The following is a 20,618-nucleotide window of genomic DNA, read 5'->3' as shown; positions in this document are numbered from 1 at the left end:
CCATGTTGCTCCGACCCTCCAAGACGTGGTAGAAGGGGTCGTGTGGGTGCCGACACTGAAGAACGTCGGTGCACGTCTGACGGCCGAGATGACTCGGCGTGTACACCACTCGTCCTGGGAGGCGGCCCTGCTACATCTGTGGTAGATCAGCAGGAGGTGAGCTTCAAGGCGCGCGTCTTCTTGTCGAAAACCCGTCTAATGAAGCTCGCCACATCCGACGCACTTAGGTGATGCCCTTGCCGGACGCGGTCCATGGCAGCAGCTGCATCCCTATTTACGTCATAAATGATATCTGTCTGCGGATACGAACAAAAGTGAACAACTAAAGTATACGGTTATGTTCATTCAATATGGAGTACGGACTTCAAAAAGTTACTTACTGCTAAAGCGGCGTCCTCGTCCCAATGCACCGGGCATGTCTCCGTTGTCGATGCGATGTGGGCCCGGACATCCTCAGGGGTGTAGGTGACACGGGTCCGCGTACGTGGTACATACCACCGTAGGTACTCCCTGAAGTTCCCCTCGCTGTGGGGACGCGCCTCATCAACGACGTCCTGTAGCGCTTGGGCCCATGTTGCCACGTAAGGGGCCAAGCGCTCCGCCCAGAGGTTGTCAGCTGGCTGGCCTTTCCGCGTGTACCTGCATTTAAACCACGGTAAATGTAAGTCAAACTGAAATGAAGGTTGCTCAAACTATAATTTTGCAAATGTACCTGTGGACTTGCACGGAGACGGTACGGATGGGGACGAGCGGGAATGCCTGGTGACAGCCAAACTGCCGCATGATGCGGTGCGGTGAGTATTTGATCTTTCATGAAATATTGTGACACATATTGCCTTGGAAGCATATGGTGCTCCGCACACGCAGCTATGACGTGTGTACAAGGTTTGTGGAGTAATTGTGGCTTCTGACAACTACATATGCATGTCCCAGTTCTTAGCACACACTCTTGAATATGCCGCTCACGTCTACCCCCCCCCCTCCGACCCTTATCCCGACACAGGACACTGAACCTGTGCTCTGCAGTGCCCTCTTGATTTGCGCGATGCATGTGGGCCTTCCTATTTGCCTTCTCCATGTACTCACATAGCATCCGGTCGTAAAGCATACGATTGTCCTCCATTATAATCTTAGCAGCTGCATACCGATCAATGAAGTACTTGCAGGTCCCATGCAAAATGCCTTCTACAATTCCAACTAGTGGTAGGGACCTCATTCCTCGCATGACCCAGTTATAAACCTCTGCAAGGTTTGTAGTCATTACTCTATACCTGGCACCACCACTGTCGTACAGCAGAGCCCATTTTTTATTCGGCTCATTGCGTATCCACTGTGAAAAGCTCCTAATAGATGATCCTGATCTCCTTACAATCTGCGGAGTATCGGTTGGGAGAGGACCGAGAGCTATTGGTTCCTCACCGTTAGGTGCAGCCTCCGCAGTTTGTTTAAGAGTCAGTTCATCAAGTCTTGCCCATAATGCATTGAACTTACGTTGCTGGTTCTGACTGCACAACTTCTTGAAAAGCTTCATTAACTCTTTGTTTTTAAACTGTCTGTAGAAGTTCGCACCCATATGGCGCATGCACCACCTGCTTTTGAGATCTGGCTACTGTACTGGTACACCCCGTCGCACGCTACCATGTTGCATATCCAGCAAAGCCTGCAACAATCATGCATGTCTATCATGAATGAGACACACATCTGGTCGGTCAAGAACAATTGCATGCTTAACCCGCTCTAGGAACCAATACCAGTTGTCCCCGTTCTCACTCTCCACGAACGCAAACCCTAGTGGCAGGACTTGGTTGTTACCGTCGACCCCTATTGCAGACAAAATCTGCCCTTTGTACTTCCCAGTCAGGAATGTTCCATCTAGGCATATGATGGGTCGGCAATATCTAAATGCTTTGATAGTTGCAGCGAATGCAAAGAAAGTACGCTGCAACACTCTTTTTCTGCTGTACTCCACATCAGTAGAGGGGTAATGCTTGATATCATAGTAGCTACCTGGATTTCTTGCACAAATTGTGGCTAATTGACGAGGTAGATTGTGATACGAATCTTCATATGTACCGAACCTCATCTCAATAGCCTTTTGTTTCGCCCTCCATGCCTTCGCATAGTTTATTGTGTACTGGAACCTTTGCTCAATAGCACGGATTATTGATCGTGGCTCATACCTTAGGTTGTCCATAATCTCTCCGTACATAACATTTGCAATGAAAGTAGAAGACAGGTTCCGGTGGGCGAACTCTATTTCCTCAATGTGACAATTATGTTCCTTAACTATTGAGCATTGCCAGTAGTCTGCCCATTTCCCTCTGAATGCGTGCACCCGCCAAGGGCACTGAGGCACCAAGCACTTCACATCATACTCTTTTTTACTTGATTTAACAACCTTGAATTGCCTACAAAGAGACAACGGCCAGAATTTTACTGTATCAATAACTGCATCTTTTGTAGGGTACATAGCACCATGTGACACCTCATTCTCATGGTACTGCCACGGTGTCTGGTCAGCCTCGCTAACCACCAACATCGAAAATTCTTGATCCCGCCACTCTGCAGGAACTGGAGCATTACCCTCCTCATCAGAAGAATCCCCATCGGCAAGGCCTTCCTCCAACTCTTCATCCTCCAAATCCATATCTTCAATGATGCTAGGGATGTGCTCCCCTTCATCAGCTACACACATCGGCTGCAGCTCTGGAACATCACCAACCTCCTCCCTGGACCCTACATTAGCCGCCTCTGACTCATCTTCCACTGCCTCACTTGGTCCTGCTACTGCTTCTGCAGAGTTCACCTCATTTTGATCTTTCAGGTACGCCTCAGCTAACAAAACAAGCGGCAGGCCACGTTCACAGCATATATCTACATACTGCCTCCAAGTTGATGTGGCTTCGATGGGAACAAGCTCACCAAAGTATCCATGACTAACACGGCTCAGAACAGCTTTCAACTTCAGCTCATATTGCTGCGGATCCAATTGGAAAAACCGCATGAGCCATTTGCACACACCCACAATAGTCCTCTCATTAGCTTTACTAAGCCCCTTCATGACATGACGAAATCCAGACAGATCTACACCGTTGGGACCATACCTAATTTCACCCTCACCATAATATATCTGAAAAATTAATTTATCTGTCATCCCTGGAAACACCCGCAAACATAACCCATGTTAAGACAACAAACTATATTTCTGATTATCGGATAAACTAGTTTTTAAATGCTACCCTAGGTTCGCAAATTATCATCTACTGTTGCCTCCTACGTCCGCAGGTACAAATAATATACTAAAAATTATATACTACAAATAACATACTGAAAATAATATACTAAAAATAATATACTATAGATAACATACTGAAAATAATATACTAAAAATAATATTCTATATTGAACTGCTATCGTACCATTTTCTAACTAAATTTGACAATTTTCTAAACCCTAGGTCATAAATGTCTAAAATCTATGTCATATACTACTACTGCACTAATTAACAACAATAAAAAAGAAAGAAAGATTTACCCGAAATTTTTCTTCAAATCCGCAACTCAAATGCAGCAGGGCTTCGCCGACCTCTCTTCCTCCCCTCTCCTCTCCTCTCCTCTACTCTCTCTTCTCAACTTTTCCTTTTTTCCGATTTTTATGGTTTTTTGGCCATTTTTTGGCCTTTTTATAGCCTGCAGGGCGCGGGCGGGCGGTGCGGCGCGGCGGGCGGGAGGAGCCCTTACCGCCCCCTGAGAGGGCGGTAAGGAGCTCTACCCGCCCCCTCGGGGGGCGGTAAGCCTCTGGGCCGGGCGGGAAGGCCCCCACCCGCCCTCTGAGGGGGCGGTTAGGCCTACCGCCCTCTCAAGGGGCAGTTAGGACCCATAACCGCCCTCTCAGAGGGGCTGCAGGCGCCTAGTTTTGCAAATATTTTCGCCGAGAATCTATTTATTTAAATTTTAACTAAAAAATATAAAAATAAAAAAACTCTCTCTCTCTCTATGTGTGATAATTCGACGTGTGGGCCCAGTCCGTGACACCATCACCCACCGTTACTATCCCCGCTTGGGCCAGACTGGGCTGCCTCGGCCCATAGGCCAGCCCAGTGGCCATAGAACCCGACCCACACAACCCAAAAAACAGTACCAGTACAGTAACATTTCCCTTTTCCCAAAAGTCCTTTTCCAGAGAATATTCCTAACCCTTTTCTTTTTTCCTGAATTAATTTGTCGACCAGCATCCGAAGCTCATCTCTCCTCCGTTTCAGCTCTAATTTCAAAATTTTCTCTACCGATATTCATCTAAATTCAAACTCTATATTTTCATACCAGTTTCATATTTATTTATATTATATTTGCATTTATTTGTGCGTTTGTTTTGTTGTGGGTCGCATTTAGAAACCTAAGAGTTCGTTGAGGAGGAGGAGTCAGGAACGTAGGAGTTCGAGCAGGACCCTCTTGAGGACTTCAACGAAGGAAAGTCTCAATCTATTTCCCTTTTGATCATATTGAACCAGATTTATCACCACGACCCATAGCAGCCGTTTTCCACCAAATGTTGCATGATATACTACTAGCTGTCATAATTTCAAATTATTGGTCTAGTTATGACCTAATGTAGATTAGCCAGCATGTTTGTGATATCCTGAATATATCTTGGTAACCTTAGGACTTTCATCTTGGCTACTCTATTTATGTGAAGATAATTACCTTGCTACTAGTATGCTTAGGATGATAATTTTTACTGTTACTTTATGCTTAATCACCAACTAGTTTTGTAAAATGTGTGAAACTTGTTGCGTTGGTGTTGCGTGGGTTATGGGACGGGAAAACCTTGTCGGATAATAATGATGATAACTGAGATTGAGTTAGAGCTGGGGGAAATCAGGGTTCCCCTGGGAATGCCTGGGCGCTGCACATGTGGCAGGCTCTATGAGGAGATGTTTACCTTTTGGCTAGATTAAGGATTGAGTTGATGTTACATCCTACCAAGTCTTTAGAGTACATCCACTCGACCTTGTATGGGCAGGGTCTAGTCTAAACCTCGTCAACTAGTCTACTGATCACCCAGATGTGGGTGTGCAACGGGAGGTCATGGAGCAAGTGCAGGCTTGGTGACCCGGTTGGAGGCCTAGTTAAAGGTCAGGAACCCTTGGTTAGCTCCCCTGGGCGGTTAGTGAGAGGATGTTGTGATGGGTAATGACTTTGTTGATTCACACTACCACGTCCATGGTATGTTGTCGAACTTAGCTTGTGGGTAAAATGTACCACTCTGCATAGGTAAAACTATTTGAATATTCGTGTTCATGGTCATGGATGAAGTACGGTTTGATCACAACAACTAACATGTGTTGTGTGCATTTCCTTGGTGTGTGAGTGAGCAAAGTGTGCCCATTTTGGAAGATAGGTCCGGTTGTATGCCGTGGATTGCCGCGGACGGAGTGTTCGGCAATATTAAAACTTGGGCCCTGGTGACATTCCACCACGACGGAACCCCCCTTTCATATAATAATTATGCTATGATGTTTTCACAAAACTCACCTTATGAAAACAAATCCTAGCATGAGTAAACTTGGCTTTTCTGCAAAGTTAAACTTACAGTTTATCCCTTGTTGATACCATATGCATCTATTAGTACCCCTGCCGTAGGGCAAGGGTTGGGACTTGCATAGTACTTTTGTACTCACCATTGCTTGTGCTTTTAGAGGACAATGCGGACTTCACTGACATAGACAGTGAGGCTAACGAGTAGGCTTGGTTGTGTCCACACCCGAGTTGCGTGTTCTTAATGTTGTCCCTGTTGTGCACTCTGATGTCATAGACTATGTTTTTTCTACATTGTTGTTTAGTAATGTATATTTTATTAGTTTGTTGGGCTTATTTCACCACTCCTTTTATTGTATGACTATGATATCATCTGTTATAAGACTCTTATTTGCCAGTGTTTGATCCAAGGACTAGAACAATAAAGGTCTTAAGCACCAGGGATAACCCGATGCGCTTCGAGTGATATTAGAGTCATACTTAGCTCTAGAACGAGACCATAGACCTGGACATGTTAATTTTTTAAAAACTATCTTACAATAGCCTCTTGTTCTTCCCCTTTTATTGAAAAACTCTTTTGACAAGCGTCTTTCTCTCTACAAATGGAAGAACTTGGTTGGGTAACCAAGTACTGCTTGGACACCCCTGGGTTCCCGAAGGTGTTATACGCTGCCATGACTAGACTAGGGATCATGGAACACCTAGAGTATGTTAGTAGAGAGTTTAAAGAATACGGCACCGAGCGCAGTGAGGTCACCATCCACGTTTGAGAAAGTGAAGACCACCCCGACAAGATGTCGTAGAGTGTGACCACCACAGGGTTTAGGTTTGCCGACACCTATCAAGTTGTTGCCCGCAAGGCTCCGCGTCAGCTCTAGCAGATGTACGACAAGCCCATCGGATAGACATCATTAAGGTTCTTTCCTCCAGTGGAGAGAAATCGCCCCACTTGGATGGCCCGGATCCGGACCTTGGAAGGCCTAGGGTTGCGAGCTGTTGACCATGACATATTACATGTTTGCCCTAAGCGAACTATATGACCGACAGGCTGCAGAGTTAAGAAGATGTATCTGCTGAGTTGAAGAAGCAGAAACACGTGGGAGGTCCCTACGTGTCCAACTCGCAGAAGCCAAACCCTAAGCTACAGAAGCCGAAAGCCACGTCGTGACGGCCGAAGAAGCATCAAAGGCAGCAGAAGGATGCCACAACAAGCTGGTCAGTAAGGCCTACCTCACTGATCGTGCTGACAAGAGGACTCTCCACCTCCATGAAGTTGAAGGTTGCCCAATGCTTGATGGAATCTCCCTCTGTCCCAAGTGGAGCTGCAAGAGAAAGTTCTGAGAAGCAGTTACTGCACCACTACTGCAAATGCCTTAGGAAGCTACCGGTACAGTAGAGCCTCTCCCTCTGACCTAGCAGAGTCCTGGCATGGATGAGGATCATGAGTACACTCCCCTCACTCCGCTAGAGAACCTTCTCCCTAAGGAGAATGAAGACCACACTAGCTCTGTAGAGGCCTAGAGCTCCGAAAGAAGTGGGATGAAGCCTCATGGCCCGATCTTAGTATGAGTTCAGTTTTTGTACCCCGCAGTGTATTGTAGTCAAGTGTAGTAACCGCCAGTGTTGTACCCTTCCCTCCTTAAGTAATCATGTTTGTTGTGTGCTTGTTTGCCCTTAAGTGTGTCTTATCTTGTGTGCTACCAAGGCTTGAAGCCTTGTGATCTTTACTAAAAAGTTTTAAACATTTTAAAAATAGCCTAAGCCTATGCTCTCAGCTTATGCTTCTCTTCTCTCCTCTCATCAAAAAAGTTGGCAGAACATTTTAAACATTTGCACAACATGGCATGTTCTTGCCTTTTGTGTTCTGACTAGGAGGACAAAACTCTGACCGTACTTGACTCTAATCCTATTTCAGATTGGTGTAAAGATATGCCATATAAACAGTATGTATCTAAAATTATTCATATTGCCAAGTACTATATGATTTCCATGAGAGTCGCACGCTCTGGATGGAACGATGATGTTTATAGATAGCGACATATACTCCCAACTGGTACTCCAACGGATACATACGGGTAACTTGCTTTGAACGTCGCTAGAAGCAATAAGTAATAAGTATGTTTATCTAACACAGAGTTTACAATTTATTCTGCTGTACGTATTTATCTGGTTTTTTCGTTTTGCAATTCATGTGCTCATGGAATGGTAAAAATCTACACGCTAATCTACACGGTGAGCATATTATTTTGTCGCACCATTGTATGTACTTTTCAAGTTAAAAAACTATATTTTATACGTGAGATATATTTACATTTAAATATATATATATATGATGCATGTGCAGGATAGCTAAGCATCGAGGAGACACTTTTTATCAGCCTATTTATGTACTACTAGAATTCATGTCGATATGTAATACCTGCAGGTGTATGAGAATATCTTAGTCATATCGTGGGCAAGACGATTTGAAAGAGATAATTGCGGAAATAAATCTATTTTATAGACTTATTTATTTATACTCAAAATTAAATCATAGTTGTATTTGAAATTCAAGTTGTAAGTTCTATCTAAAAGTGATTTTGTTATTTATTATGAGGCTATGTACCTAAATAGTCTTATATAATTTTTTAGCGCTCATTGCAACATATATACGCACCAGAAAACTAGTTTTATTTAAAAAATGTAAACATAAAAAAAATCCCTTGCAAGATCAACAGATCAAATCACTACTCACTATACCAGCTCTTCCCGGTTTTGCTTCGCTCCAGTTTCCAGCTCCAGATCAAGAACAGAAGAACGAACGGACATGGCGGAGAAATCGAAGAAACAATCACACGAGATGGAAGAGGGGATCGATTAAAGCAAGAACCAGTAACGCATTGATACACAAACATTTTGAGCATGCAACGTTCACGGCTTGCCAACGACCAGTACGGCGTGGCTAGCCCTTCGCGGCGCCGCCACCACCGACTTCCCGTGGAGCACGCTAGTCTCCGACGCTGAGCTGTGCTTCTCCTCCACCGATGAAAGCGGCGACCCGACCTTCCAGTACTTGCCGTCCCCGGCGCCCCACTTGCCGCCGCGCTGGCCGTGTGCAGCCTCCGCCGTCTCCTCGCCGTCGGAGCTCGACACGGACACCGCCCTCCAGTTGCTCCACACCCTCAGCATGATGTACAGCAGGGCCACGCACACCACTGCCGAGACGACGGCGATGCCCGCCACGATGCCAGCCACCTCCTTGCCCGGCAGCCGCCTGGAAGACGACGGCCGGCAGGGCGGCAGCGGCGCGCCGCAGAGCTCGTTGCCGAGGAAAGACGCCGCCGGGAAGCTGGACAGCGCAGCCGGTACCGGGCCGGAGAGGAGGTTGTCCGACAGGTTCAGGCGGTGCAGGCTCGTCAGCTGCAGCAGCGAGGAAGGTATTGGTCCATAGAGGCGGTTGGACGACAGGTTCAGTCGCTCCAGCTTCACGAGGTTGCCGAGAGACGCCGGGATCTCGCCGGAGAGCCTGTTGAAGCTCAGGTCCAGTATCACCTGCAGCTCCGACAGCTGCCCGAGCTCTGGCAGGACCGGGCCCTCAAGGGAGTTCTCCGACAGCCTCAGCTCGTACAGCTTGTTGCATCGCCGGAGCTCCGGCGGTATGGCGCCGGTGAGGCTGTTCTTGTGCAGGTTTAGAACGTTGAGCGATGTCAGCCGGCCGATCTCCGGTGGGATGCTGCCGGAGAGGTGGTTGTCGCTGAGGGACAGCTTGAGCAGGCCCGAGCAGTTGCCGAGCTCCGCCGGGATGCCGCCAGTTAACGCGTTCGACGAGAGGTCGAGCTCGCCGAGGGACCGGAAGCTGCCCAGCCATGAAGGGACGGTGCCCGTTAGGCTGTTCCCGTCGAGCTTTAGATGGGTGAGTTGCCCGCAGTTGGAGAGCTCGGCCGGGATGTCGCCGGACACGTTGTTGAGCGAGAGGTCAAGCATCTGGAGCCGCGCCAGGTTGCCCAGCTCGGCCGGTATTCCACCGGTGAACCGGTTGCCGGTGAGCTGGAGCCGGACCATGTCCTTCGACCGCGCAACCGCCGCGGGGATCACCCCCGAGAAGCAGTTATTCGTCAGCACTAGCACAAAGAGGGAGCTCGAGCCGAGGAGAGGAATGACTCTGCCGGCGAACCGGTTGTGCGCGATGTTGATCACCGTCAGATTCTTGAGCTGGAACAGCGACTCTGGCAGGGGACCCTCGAGGGAGTTGTTGTACAGAGTGATCACGCTGAGCTCGGTGAGCTGCCCGAATGTCTCCGGCAACGCGCCGGAGAGCCGGTTGTCCGCCAATGCCAGCGCCTGGAGCCTCCTGCAGTCGCCGAGGCTCGCCGGGATGGGACCCGACAGGTCGTTCTGCCGGAGCTGAAGCACCGCCAGGTTCTTGAGGTTCCCAATCTTTTCAGGGATAGGGCCATGGAAGTGGTTACCGAAGAAGTCCACCTGTTCCAAGCTCGTGCAGTTGGTGAGCTCGTCAGGGATGGCTCCAGACATCTGGTTCTCGTAGAGGAACAAGACCTTCAGCCTTTGAAGCCTGCTGATCTCCGGCGGGATCGCGCCGGTGAGGCCATTGTGGTACAGAGACAGGATCTCCAGGTTGCTCAGATTACCTATCTGAGGGGGCAGAACGCCGGTGAAGCTGTTGTTGTGCAGCGCCAGATCGACGAGGTCTGACAGCCGGTCGATGTCCGCAGGTACAGCTCCAGCGAAGCTGTTGTTCGAGACGTCGACGGATTGCAGAGCACCGCACTTGAGCAGCTTCTCGATGCCGCCTCCAAGGTTGTTGCCGGCGAGGAACAGATTCTCCAGGCTCGAGTCCCCGGCACAGAGGTCTTCAGGGAGGGTACCCTCAAGCAGATTGTCTGATAGCACAAGGAACTTCAAGGTCTTCAGTTGTGATGCAGAGATGGTGATCTCTCCAGAGAGGTTGTTCTGGGACAAGTCCAGAACTTCCAGATGGCTCAGCCGGTTCAGTTCTTGCGGTATGGCGCCGGTCAGGCTGTTGCCGAGCAGGTTGAGGTATGTCAAGCTGGAAAGGTTACCAATCTCCACCGGAATCCCACTGGAAAACTTATTGTTTGCTAAATTCATAGACTGGAGATCACTGAAGCTGCCGACGAAGGAAGGAATGGTGCCTTGCAGCCTGTTATCAGACACTGACAGAACGCGCAAACTTGCGCAACCGGCGAGCTGCTCCGGGATGCCCCCGGTGAGGGTGTTGTTGTCGAGGACCAGCTGCTGCAGGCGCCTCAGGTTGCCGAGCTCAGCAGGAATGGCGCCATTCAGCTGGCAGTATGCCAGGCCTAGCGTCTCCAGCTCCGTGCAGTTGCCGAGGTGCGGCGGGATCTCGCCGTGCAGCCTGTTGTCACCGATCCTGAGAACTTTCAGGTTCTTGAGAAGGCCAAGCTCCGGCGGGATGGTGCCGGTGAGGGAGTTGGAAAAGAGGAGCAGCGTCCTCAAGTTCTCCAGCATGCCCAGCTCCGGCGGGATCGGCCCGGTGAGGGAATTGGAGGACATGTCAATGAACTCGACGGAGATGAGACCGCCTATCGCCGGCGGTATCACGCCTGACAGACCGTATCCTGACAAGTTGAGGCCTGTCACGCTGCCCTCTCCTGGCAGGCATGTAATGCCGTGCCATGAGCATACGTCGGCCTCCGGCAACCAGCCGGAGAGGACACCTTCAGGGTCAGTGAGGCTGGACTTCACTTGCAGGAGAGTAAACGGAGCTGTGTCTGGTGTGGCTAAGCACACAGGTGCAAGCAGAATGCAGAACAGCAGGGATAGATCAGCAAGAACAAGCAGAATGAAGCTGCTCTGTTTGCTAGCCATTGCAACTGTGTGAGCTAGAGGAAGTGAACTCACAGGATGCTACTATGGAGTCTGGAGATGAGTTATGAGTGTATAAGCTCCATTGCTGTGGTGTGGCCGCTCATGTGCACAAAGTGGGAGCTTAACCTGCAGCAGGAAAAAGAGTTGTCAAACACTACCTGCCCTTTGAATCACAGACATGGAATGTGATGGATTCTTAGTACTGAAAATGCAATACAAGCCAAAGGAGAAGGTAAAGCAGCTCGGAAAGCTCAATTTCTGATACGGTATTAGAATAATCGGCATAGCTTTCGATAATGCGGACCTAAGCAACAGGTATTTTAAAGGCTAATCTTGTTGTTTTGACTTGTTACTCCAGCTTCTTCTGTTTGATTTGCTCTGACAAGACCGGAAAGGCGCTTGAAATTAGTTAACTATGCGCTTTACAGAGTGTACGTGCTTAAACAGTTCAACTGCCCCCTTGATTTGGTGGCAACAGGACAATTAGATGATGCTTCGATGCTTCATTGAACAGTTTTCTTGCCCATTTTTAGTGACACAAAAATAGCAGCATATATACTCTGTTCGCTTCTTCCAGTGTCAATTTTCTGACTCTGCAAACAAGTAGATGGATAGCATGGAAACTTCTCCTTGGCAGCATAATTGGGCATCCATCCACTATCGGGAGATACTGTCATATACTGAAACAAAGAAATTGAGCAAGTAGTGTGCAACTATGAAGTATGGATCAGCAGAACATACTATCAGATAATTGAAGATAAATACATATATTTGTATCTGATGAAGATAGATATACTATCACCATGATCTATGTATCTAGATGTATCAATGGAAAGGACCAATCACCTCGCGAGCTATACCCACAAATTGGCTTTTCAATTATCAGGTAGAGGGAAAGTGACTTTTGCAGGGGAGTGACAGTGGCACAATCGAATCAACAAGCCACAGGACAAAACAACTCACAGTAACCACCATAACAGTTCAACCCAGGTCCATCCCAGGCAGCGCTGCAGCGGCATGCACTTTGCGTTGCTTCCTTCAGTTCAAATGCACACACAAGTGATTCCACATGGATGGGGGCAAGTCCATTCAGATAGGGACAGATGACTACCTGGTTATCGACTAGTGGCCTCTCAGTTCTCATCATGCACAGTCACACCCTCCTTTCTGGTTCAGGCTCCAGATTACCTAGTGGTGTGCCAGCTTTGTGCAGACATTTTCAGTTCAGTTATTCACTCATAGTACTGCTAACCCACAATGCTAAGGAATAACTACTTTGATGCAAGTTTTGGCTGAAAACATAGAGATGCCTCTATCTTATAACCATGTTATCAAAGGCAATTTAAAAAATAATATTATAAAGATCACTTAAGTTCTCATATGTCATAAAGACACTGATGATATTTTCTAATATATGTATCTTTACAATAGTATCCACCTAAATTTTCTTTTATCGAATGATTGGAAAGTGTAAGTAATACAGAAATAGATTTAAGAAGTGTGTATTAAGGTAAAAAAAGAGAATGGTTGATAACTTTTTTTTTTAACCGACGGCACACCAGACAGTGTCCGTTTCTATTGATATAGTAGAAAAAAATACAAAAATATAGCCTAAAAAGCAATAATCAGAGGAATAAAATGACAACTACCAATAGCTAACAATCACCAACAACAACTAACAACCGCAACTTACTACAACAACAACAAACAATATCTGATTGGAGTACTCTCGGCCTCAGCCTACCCGTGAGACATAAGGACAATGATGTCCTGCTGGTGCAATGGTTGCATCATTGGTCCAAGATTGACTTTCTTTGACATTCGTACAATTTAATACTGCACCCTGATTGAGCTGGGTTGACCTGTGCCTCCTTCACACGGTGCTCTTGCTTGTACGTTTCTCACCTGCTTACCCACAGGATTCGGATTTGGGTAGGACATGAGTCAAGGGACAAATGTGGGTGCATAACAGCATGTCATCTGTTCTAGCTTATCTCCAAACATGCTATATAATTGAGTCCTAGAAAGAGCTATATATTTTAACATGGGATACCGTAACACGAGATAGTTTAAGCTAAAATTACGGAGCAAACATTCGTGGACAAATGAATTGGTCCATTTAGCATGTATTAAAATATAATCACAACTAATATGGACGCTACTCTCATAATCTCAACTGAAGAAACAGCTATATGACTATATCATTTTTAGGGCTATATTACTATATCTAGGAACAGTATCTGGATCATTAAAAAAATGAAGTTTATGCCATAACAATTGAATCTATAGCTTCCGTTTTTTGCTCAAGAGATTTTTGGACAAAGGACTTTTCATTTTAAGACGAGGGTCCGCCCCATTCCATTTTGTAAGGAAAGCAGAGGACCAAGAATGTACTTGATAAATAGGAAAACTAGACAAAATGTGGAGAATTTAAGGTACTACGCAAAAAAAAACTTATTTAATTAACATCACAACATGCTACACAAGTCCTCTAAGTTATAACTAAGAAGCGCCAAACGTGTGATGATATGCTTTACAGTCCGTTCAAATGATTTACCGAAGTGGTTTGTTCCCATGATTCAAATCTCTTCAGAATTCCCATGGACATCCAGCCCAATGCCCCAATCATCTTCCCTCCTTTTGTTATGCTCATACGTTTTATTCTCTTTCATGGACCCAAAAAAAAGGCCTGACAAGTCACCCACAATGATTAGTAGATTGAGTGAACACCGGCTAACCTGGCTGCGATAGCAAGCAACAGGGTACAGTGATTTGCAAAGCAAATCAGGGGAGGTTAACCATGTGCTCGGGTGCATCAGCTACACCTTTTCCCATGCAAATTTGGAGCAGAATCAGCTGCTGAGAGGGACCATCGTTCCAGTTGGGAGATGAGATCGTTCAGAAAGCCGATCTCCTTTCAGAGGAATCAATCTGCTGGTGAAGTGTCGCGTTCCGGTCATTGACGCAAGCGTACTAGGTAGTACTGGCAGATTAGCATCTTGCAGGAACAACACTTGACGACAAATTCACAATGTGCTAGCTGTACGAGCGTGATCCCAGGACGGCTTCGATCGGCCGTGTCAACGAGGCAATCGATTGAGTTCGGCGGAGCTGCAAAAGGCACCAGACGTTTCAATGATCCATGATCAGTCCATGCAGAAACAGCATCCATCAGCCAGCTCGCCCGAGTATCTTGAGGTCTCCAGGACTAGCCGAGTTAGAGTGAGCCTGTCAGAGTCTACAATCAGATTTGAGCTCAGTTTGTTAGGGATTCGAGCCAATCAAGTTTAGATATAGTCCTGTCTATAAGCCTTTTATATATATATATATTTATATATATATATATATATATATATATATATATATATATATATATATATATATATATATAATCACGTGATCTTAAAGTTGAATGATTAGACTTTATATTAGATGATAAGGTAAAAAAATGAACTTAGCTAAAATAAATGAACAAGCTTTTTCTAGACGGAAAATAGTTGGAGTTAACCGAGCTATTTGAGCTCAAGCTCGTCATGGACGCGAGCTTATGACTAGGCTTAGACTTAGTTTGTTAGGGACTCAAGTCGAGCTGAAATCGAGTCCATGTTGCTTGTCCTTGCATCTCTCTCCTGCGACTTTTGCTCTTGCCAAGCAGCGCACAGTAGCACCTGCACAAGTCATGGAGGATCCGAAGCCAATATCAGCTACGGGTCAACGGGTTGGCAGCCCAGATGCGCAATTCTCCATGTCATCGCTAGTGATCTTTGGTTGAAGCAGCGCCCGTCTTTGGGTGGGCGCGGGGCAGCGAGGTAGGCTTCATGGCTCGTGGCGCTCGACGGTGACGTCGACTGCTTGGCCGAAGCCCGCTTCCGCGCCATAACGTCGAACACCTTGCGTGCGGCAGGTGGAACAGCGTCCAAGGAATCACGAGCGGCACGGCGGGAGAGGGTGAGACCAAGGGAAGAGGTAGCTCTTCCTAGCAGACTACCGGCTCCGAGCTAGGCGAACGGGTATGGGAGAAAACCACGGCTGCGGGGCTTCTCGTGCGGCGGCCGTCGGGCGTAGGCCCGGCCGGCAGCCACCGTGGCCGTCGCGTCGCCAAGCGGAACACGGGAGGATGAGAGGGCGCTGGGTTATATAGTGTTGGGCCGGGGAAGGTCAGTGGAGGTGGCCCATAGCCCCACGCTGTCTTGGGTATTTGGGCCCTTTTGGCCCATCATCAAATCTATTTGGTGCTTTGCCTTCCCTTCTTCTGCGTTCCCAGCCCGGCCCGGATCCTTTTAAGCTTGTGTCCGTGTAAATCGTTGGCTTAACGGTATGTTTGGTTTGTTTCTAAGTTTATCACATCTAAGTTAGATAAATTGTAACACGTCAAAAAAAGTGTGACGAATAAATTGGACGCCACAAGTGTGGCAAAGTTTGGCTCGATATTGAATCTACAACTTACACTACAGAGGAAGTATAGCAAGCTGTTGTTATAACGTAGAATCAAACATATGTCTAAGAAACGGGGCGTGCCTAAGCATATGCCAGTGATGACACTGTAGCACTCTTTCCACCTGTTGTTCATTGCCTGCAGGGCAGAGCTAGGGGTCAAATCCGGGGGTTCGAATTTATGTAGCCAACAATATATTCAGCACATCAATATAGGTTATTTTGAAGCCTTTTCTGGTGAGGTGTGTTTGGAGTTACGGTCAAATTTCTCTCACCGATTTAACATATATAGATGACAGTACTATATCATGGTAAATATCAAAATACGAACTAACAAAGGTACAATTTAACCTGGTTCTTAGTCGTTCATGACACAATTACTATTCGGTGCAAACTATTACACATTTATACCGAATGGGAATTTAGTTTTTAGTTGATTAATATATGCACCATGATATAGTACTGTCATCTATATATGTCAAAAAAAAAATTAGTGAAGACTTTAACATATAATGTAGTGGGTACCTGCGTGATTGAATATATGCCTGTCCATATAGTTTGAAGAATTTTTTTATTGCTATATGCCAAAAGTACTTTGTTTACTCGTGTTGTCATTAGAAGAAGAAAATAAAAACAAACGAGATAATTAGCAATCTCAAGTGTTGTGCGGCCCTGTCTATGACACTCCTTGACTAATAGTGTGTGTAATTTGGATGGTATACTCTCTGATTTACACTTGTACAGTGAGAAATTATCTACACAGTAGCTTAAAACAAGCTAATTAGGTCGGTCCAAGTTATTACACCTCAATGAAATCCTGATTGTCTGTGATCAGCTAACAACGCTAGATCTAAAGGTATCGATTGAAATCCTCCAAAAGAAATTTTACAGAAAACAGTAACATCCACATGTATTTCACGCGCATCCATATTTATTTACATAAAGCATCTTCCCAGCTATATATGAGCTCTTTTTTTTTTTGCAATTATAAGGTGACGTGCATATATATATATGCACGATCTCTATCACAGGTTTACAAATAATACCCATAAAAATACTCGCGTGCACGTAAATCTCGGCTACATATGAGCTTGGAGTGCTTTCTATTTTATTTTTCACAACTCACAAGGGCCCATATATTTCCAAAGACAGTGATTAATTTACATGATTAATTTACATCATTAGATGGGCATACTTACACAAGCCATTTGTACTAGCTAGTACCATATACCCCCATCAGTGGTTCGTGGTTACGGCTGACGGCAGCATGTTCTCCCTGACGACGGTGACGGGGCAGGCCGCGTGTTTCACCACGTAGCTGCTCACGCTTCCCATAAGAACCCTAATCTCCACAAGCGGGCCGCGGGGAGAAAACGAGACAAGAAAAGATTACGTACGTTAATCATCACCAGATGCAGCTGCATGAGAGAAATCCGAGTGAAACGACTGGGGAGCTGCGTCGTCGTGTACCTCTTAACCGCGCTGAGCCCTCTGCTGCCGACGACCAGCCATTGCAGCGGAATCCTCTGGAGCGCCTCCGTCAGCTTCTTCCCCGGGTCGCCCCACAGCACCTTGGCAAACACTTGAACCCCTTTCTGGCAGCTGGCCGCGCGTGTGAGGATCTCCAGCGTCTCCCGGTCCGGCGCCACGCCGTACATCTTGCTCACCCGCGGGTCCGAGAACTCCACCAGAGGGATCAGCGCTGAAAAACCAAGAGAAATTAGCTCACACACCTCATGCTGGTTTTTTAATCTGAAGGGGCTGAAAGCCTGAAACATAGCTGATTGATCCGAATGGGAGGAGCCTATCCAGAAATTTCACGTACGTGAGCCGTCGTGCTCCCAGAGGTGTGCCACCCCCTGCTCGTACTGGTACGAGCTCTTGACGTGGATGAGGATGAGGCGGTCGCCGGACGCCGCCAGGTTCGCCGCCGCCCACCGCAGCGCGCTCTTGCTGCACGGCGAGAAGTCCACCGCCACACCGATGTTCCGCCCGGCCATGCCGACACACCTTCCTCTGAAGAAGAAAGTAAGAAACGTGTCCCAGGCAGAGAAGGCTGATCGATTAACTTAGCTAGTGGCCTAGTACGTAGAGCTTCAACTTCGACATGGCTGATAGAGCTCAAGTATCTTAGCAAGCCAGGTGATGGGATACTTATATATAGAAGCATGTTTTCCAAGTTTTAGATGTCTAATTTTTTTTAAAAAAAAATCCATCTGCCGACAGTGCTGCTGCGTTGGTGAGGATTAGGATTCAGGAAGGTGGTTTTGCGGTCACTAGTGTGCTTTTCAGGTTTAGAGGGATGTTTAGGGAAACAGGCTAGATTCAAAATCATTTGTGCAAGTGCAGAATTCAGATGTGACAAATACAAAAAGGAGATTATAATATAATAAAAAGTGGATACCAACTGTTGAGAAAATACTAGCTAAGAAAAAAAATACAATTATATAGGCACTGTGGAGAGTCAGGTCGCAATGTTCGGGATTGTAAATTCAAACACCTACAATATGATTTGAGCAAAAAGAAACAGAAAAGAAAGAAAAAGGACCACAACTTTACTACAAAAGGTAAACTAGAACCATTCAACAATTTATATAGAAGATTTAAGAGAACTAACAAAAAGATATGACTAAATTTGTAGGACCGGGTCCTATAAAATTTACTTTCGCTGAATGGACAAAGGTGGTGGTGATGGCAACTAGTGGATGGAATATGGATTCAAAGGAGGGAGGAGGGACGAGAGAAATGGCAATTGATTTGGTTGCGTTGCCACCGGAGACGAGGAAGGGTGGTAGCACATAAGCCGTCGGGCGGAGGTAGCACTGGGGGTGGTAGCACCAAAGATTTGAAGTAATTGGACCATATTAGATTCAGATCCGACTCCGGAAAAGACAACCAAATCGTAGGAAAATTTCAAGCAACTAAAAAATATACAGGCAGAAAATCAATCTTAAAATGCCATTGCAATACACGCACAACCCAAACAGATTCATATACTACCTGTTCTTTTTTTATTTATCCTTATTTCTTTTTCACGGTCTTCGAAATATAATTTTGACTATAACTTTTTATAACTTTATATCAATATACACTAATAAATTTGTATTTTTATATAGTCAATCTTGATAAATTTGTATTTTTATATAGTCAATCTTGACAACTATAGGCATATTAGCGGTTAAATTGGAAGTTTGACGGCACAGATCATAAAAGGCCAAATAAAAAGAATAGAGGGGATATATTTTAGGGTAAACACCGGAACAAACAAGAATTTGCAACTTCCTGCAAAAAAAAAAGAAAAATTAAATCCTGACCAATCTAGGCCATCAGAGATGAGAAGAAAGGAAGAGTGATCCATATTTATTTGAGGCACTTAACTCTTATGGCTCTTGGTACAGCTGATTAATTTGTTTCTGGAAGACGCATTCACTTGCGTTGCTCGAAGTCACTAAACAAAGATGATCTTTGCTATCTACCTTTCCTGTGAGCCGCAGATGGTATTTCATTTGGCTTCTTGCCCAGCCTTTCTACTCATCGAATGGCAATCTCAATCTGTGCTGGGAATCAAGCAATCTGGTTAACTAGACACACAGAATCCGATTCTTCCTCCCACACATGTACACCTCATCGTTCACATCCTCAGAACGTCGCAGTCCCGCTGGGATTCGCGAACCGCCGGCCGGCGTGCCGTGTCGCCGCGGGACTAGAAGCTAGCGCCGGTAAGGAGTCCAAGTCCAGCTAGTGGGAACTTCAAATGTACGTTCAACTAGGCAAAGGAATGCCGACGAGAGAAGATGAAGGGATCTAGAAAAGAAGATGAAGTGCACAACAAGACGTACACTGCATAGCGGTCACCTCTGCTTGAGCCGTCTATATGACGGTTGCTTTTTTCCATACGTCTGTTTTTTTTTTATTCCAGGCGACGACAACAGCTCACAGACTTTCTTCAATCTCCCCTCACCTTACTTCCGCTGCGCTAGCTTCTTCAACCGACATCGCCTGACGCCAACTCGCTCCCTCGCCTCTGCCCTCCTCCAGTTATCTCTGGTGGCGGTCCGTAGTAACCACCCTTCCTTACTAACCTCTCGTCAATGCTTGCCCTTGCTCTAGCCCTGCCCACCTATCATCCTCCGCCACCCACGGCCGGCGGCGCTCCTACCGTCCCAATCCCACATCCGTCTTCTCTGTCAAACCACCTTCCTGAATGCTAACCTCCGTCAAACTTGCACATTTTCATTTGGTTGGATATAGTTTATTGGGACTTGTGGCTATTCTTTAACATCAATGCTCTCCATTAACTCTTCCATTTTTGCAATTTCTAACAGCACAAAGTTATATTTTGCTTCTATTTTTCTCCTTTTCATGCAATATCTACTAACCTTCTTGAGAGTATATTGAATCTGAGGCTTACATTGTCAACTATAGGTATGATCGATGTGCTTGATGCTTTTATCCTCATTTCTTATTTTCTTCGTCTCTGTATTATGTATTTATTTAGAATTTCTTTGATTTTCTGCTCCAACATTACTTTCGGGATGCGTGCATAAGAGGTCATCCTTCTCAAATTTGTTATTCCAGATTTGTCAGCATATTTGTCAGCACAATGTAAGTCCTGCTTCTATGTTCTTTTCTTTTATGATATTTTGATTTGTAAATATGATATGTTTTGTCATTCTCTATGATTGTCACATCTAGCTTTGTTGTCTTCTTGAGCTGAAACTGAAATTTCTAAATATTTTTCTATTGTATAGCATCATTGCTTGTTCCTCTATCCAATATCCAAACCAAAGTTTTGAT

General features: G+C 46.0%; 2 protein-coding genes across 2 annotated transcripts; both read right to left on the bottom strand.

Moving 5' to 3' along the window:
* Window positions 1-8,243: 8,243 nt before the first annotated feature.
* Window positions 8,244-11,387, bottom strand: LOC133884217 (LRR receptor-like serine/threonine-protein kinase GSO1). The gene has a single exon (XM_062323564.1). It carries the CDS (start codon window positions 11,385-11,387, stop codon window positions 8,448-8,450), a length of 2,940 nt encoding a protein of 979 aa, XP_062179548.1. The 3' UTR covers window positions 8,244-8,447.
* A 5,504-nt stretch (window positions 11,388-16,891) lies between these two features.
* Window positions 16,892-18,136, bottom strand: LOC133885467 (universal stress protein PHOS32-like). The gene is made up of 3 exons (XM_062325187.1): window positions 17,647-18,136; window positions 17,292-17,523; window positions 16,892-17,163 (listed from the first exon to the last, which is right to left on the bottom strand). Exons 1-3 carry the CDS (start codon window positions 17,819-17,821, stop codon window positions 17,058-17,060), a joined length of 513 nt encoding a protein of 170 aa, XP_062181171.1. The 5' UTR covers window positions 17,822-18,136; the 3' UTR covers window positions 16,892-17,057.
* Window positions 18,137-20,618: the final 2,482 nt, after the last annotated feature.

This window comes from Phragmites australis, chromosome 11, assembly GCF_958298935.1.
Source record: "Phragmites australis chromosome 11, lpPhrAust1.1, whole genome shotgun sequence".
NCBI lineage: Eukaryota > Viridiplantae > Streptophyta > Magnoliopsida > Poales > Poaceae > Phragmites > Phragmites australis.
This window is presented reverse-complemented; position numbering and strand designations above follow the sequence as displayed.

Bases quoted from the DNA above. Each gene is read 5' to 3' on its own strand.
- LOC133885467 (XM_062325187.1), bottom strand. From the start codon at position 17,821: ATGGCCGGGCGGAACATCGGTGTGGCGGTGGACTTCTCGCCGTGCAGC. The intron at 17,524-17,646 runs GTACGTGAAATT...TTGGTTTTTCAG, and splicing joins CTGGGAGCACGACGGCTCAC to CGCTGATCCCTCTGGTGGAG. The intron at 17,164-17,291 runs GTACACGACGAC...TGTGGAGATTAG, and splicing joins GGGCTCAGCGCGGTTAAGAG to GGTTCTTATGGGAAGCGTGA.
- LOC133884217 (XM_062323564.1), bottom strand. From the start codon at position 11,387: ATGGCTAGCAAACAGAGCAGCTTCATTCTGCTTGTTCTTGCTGATCTA.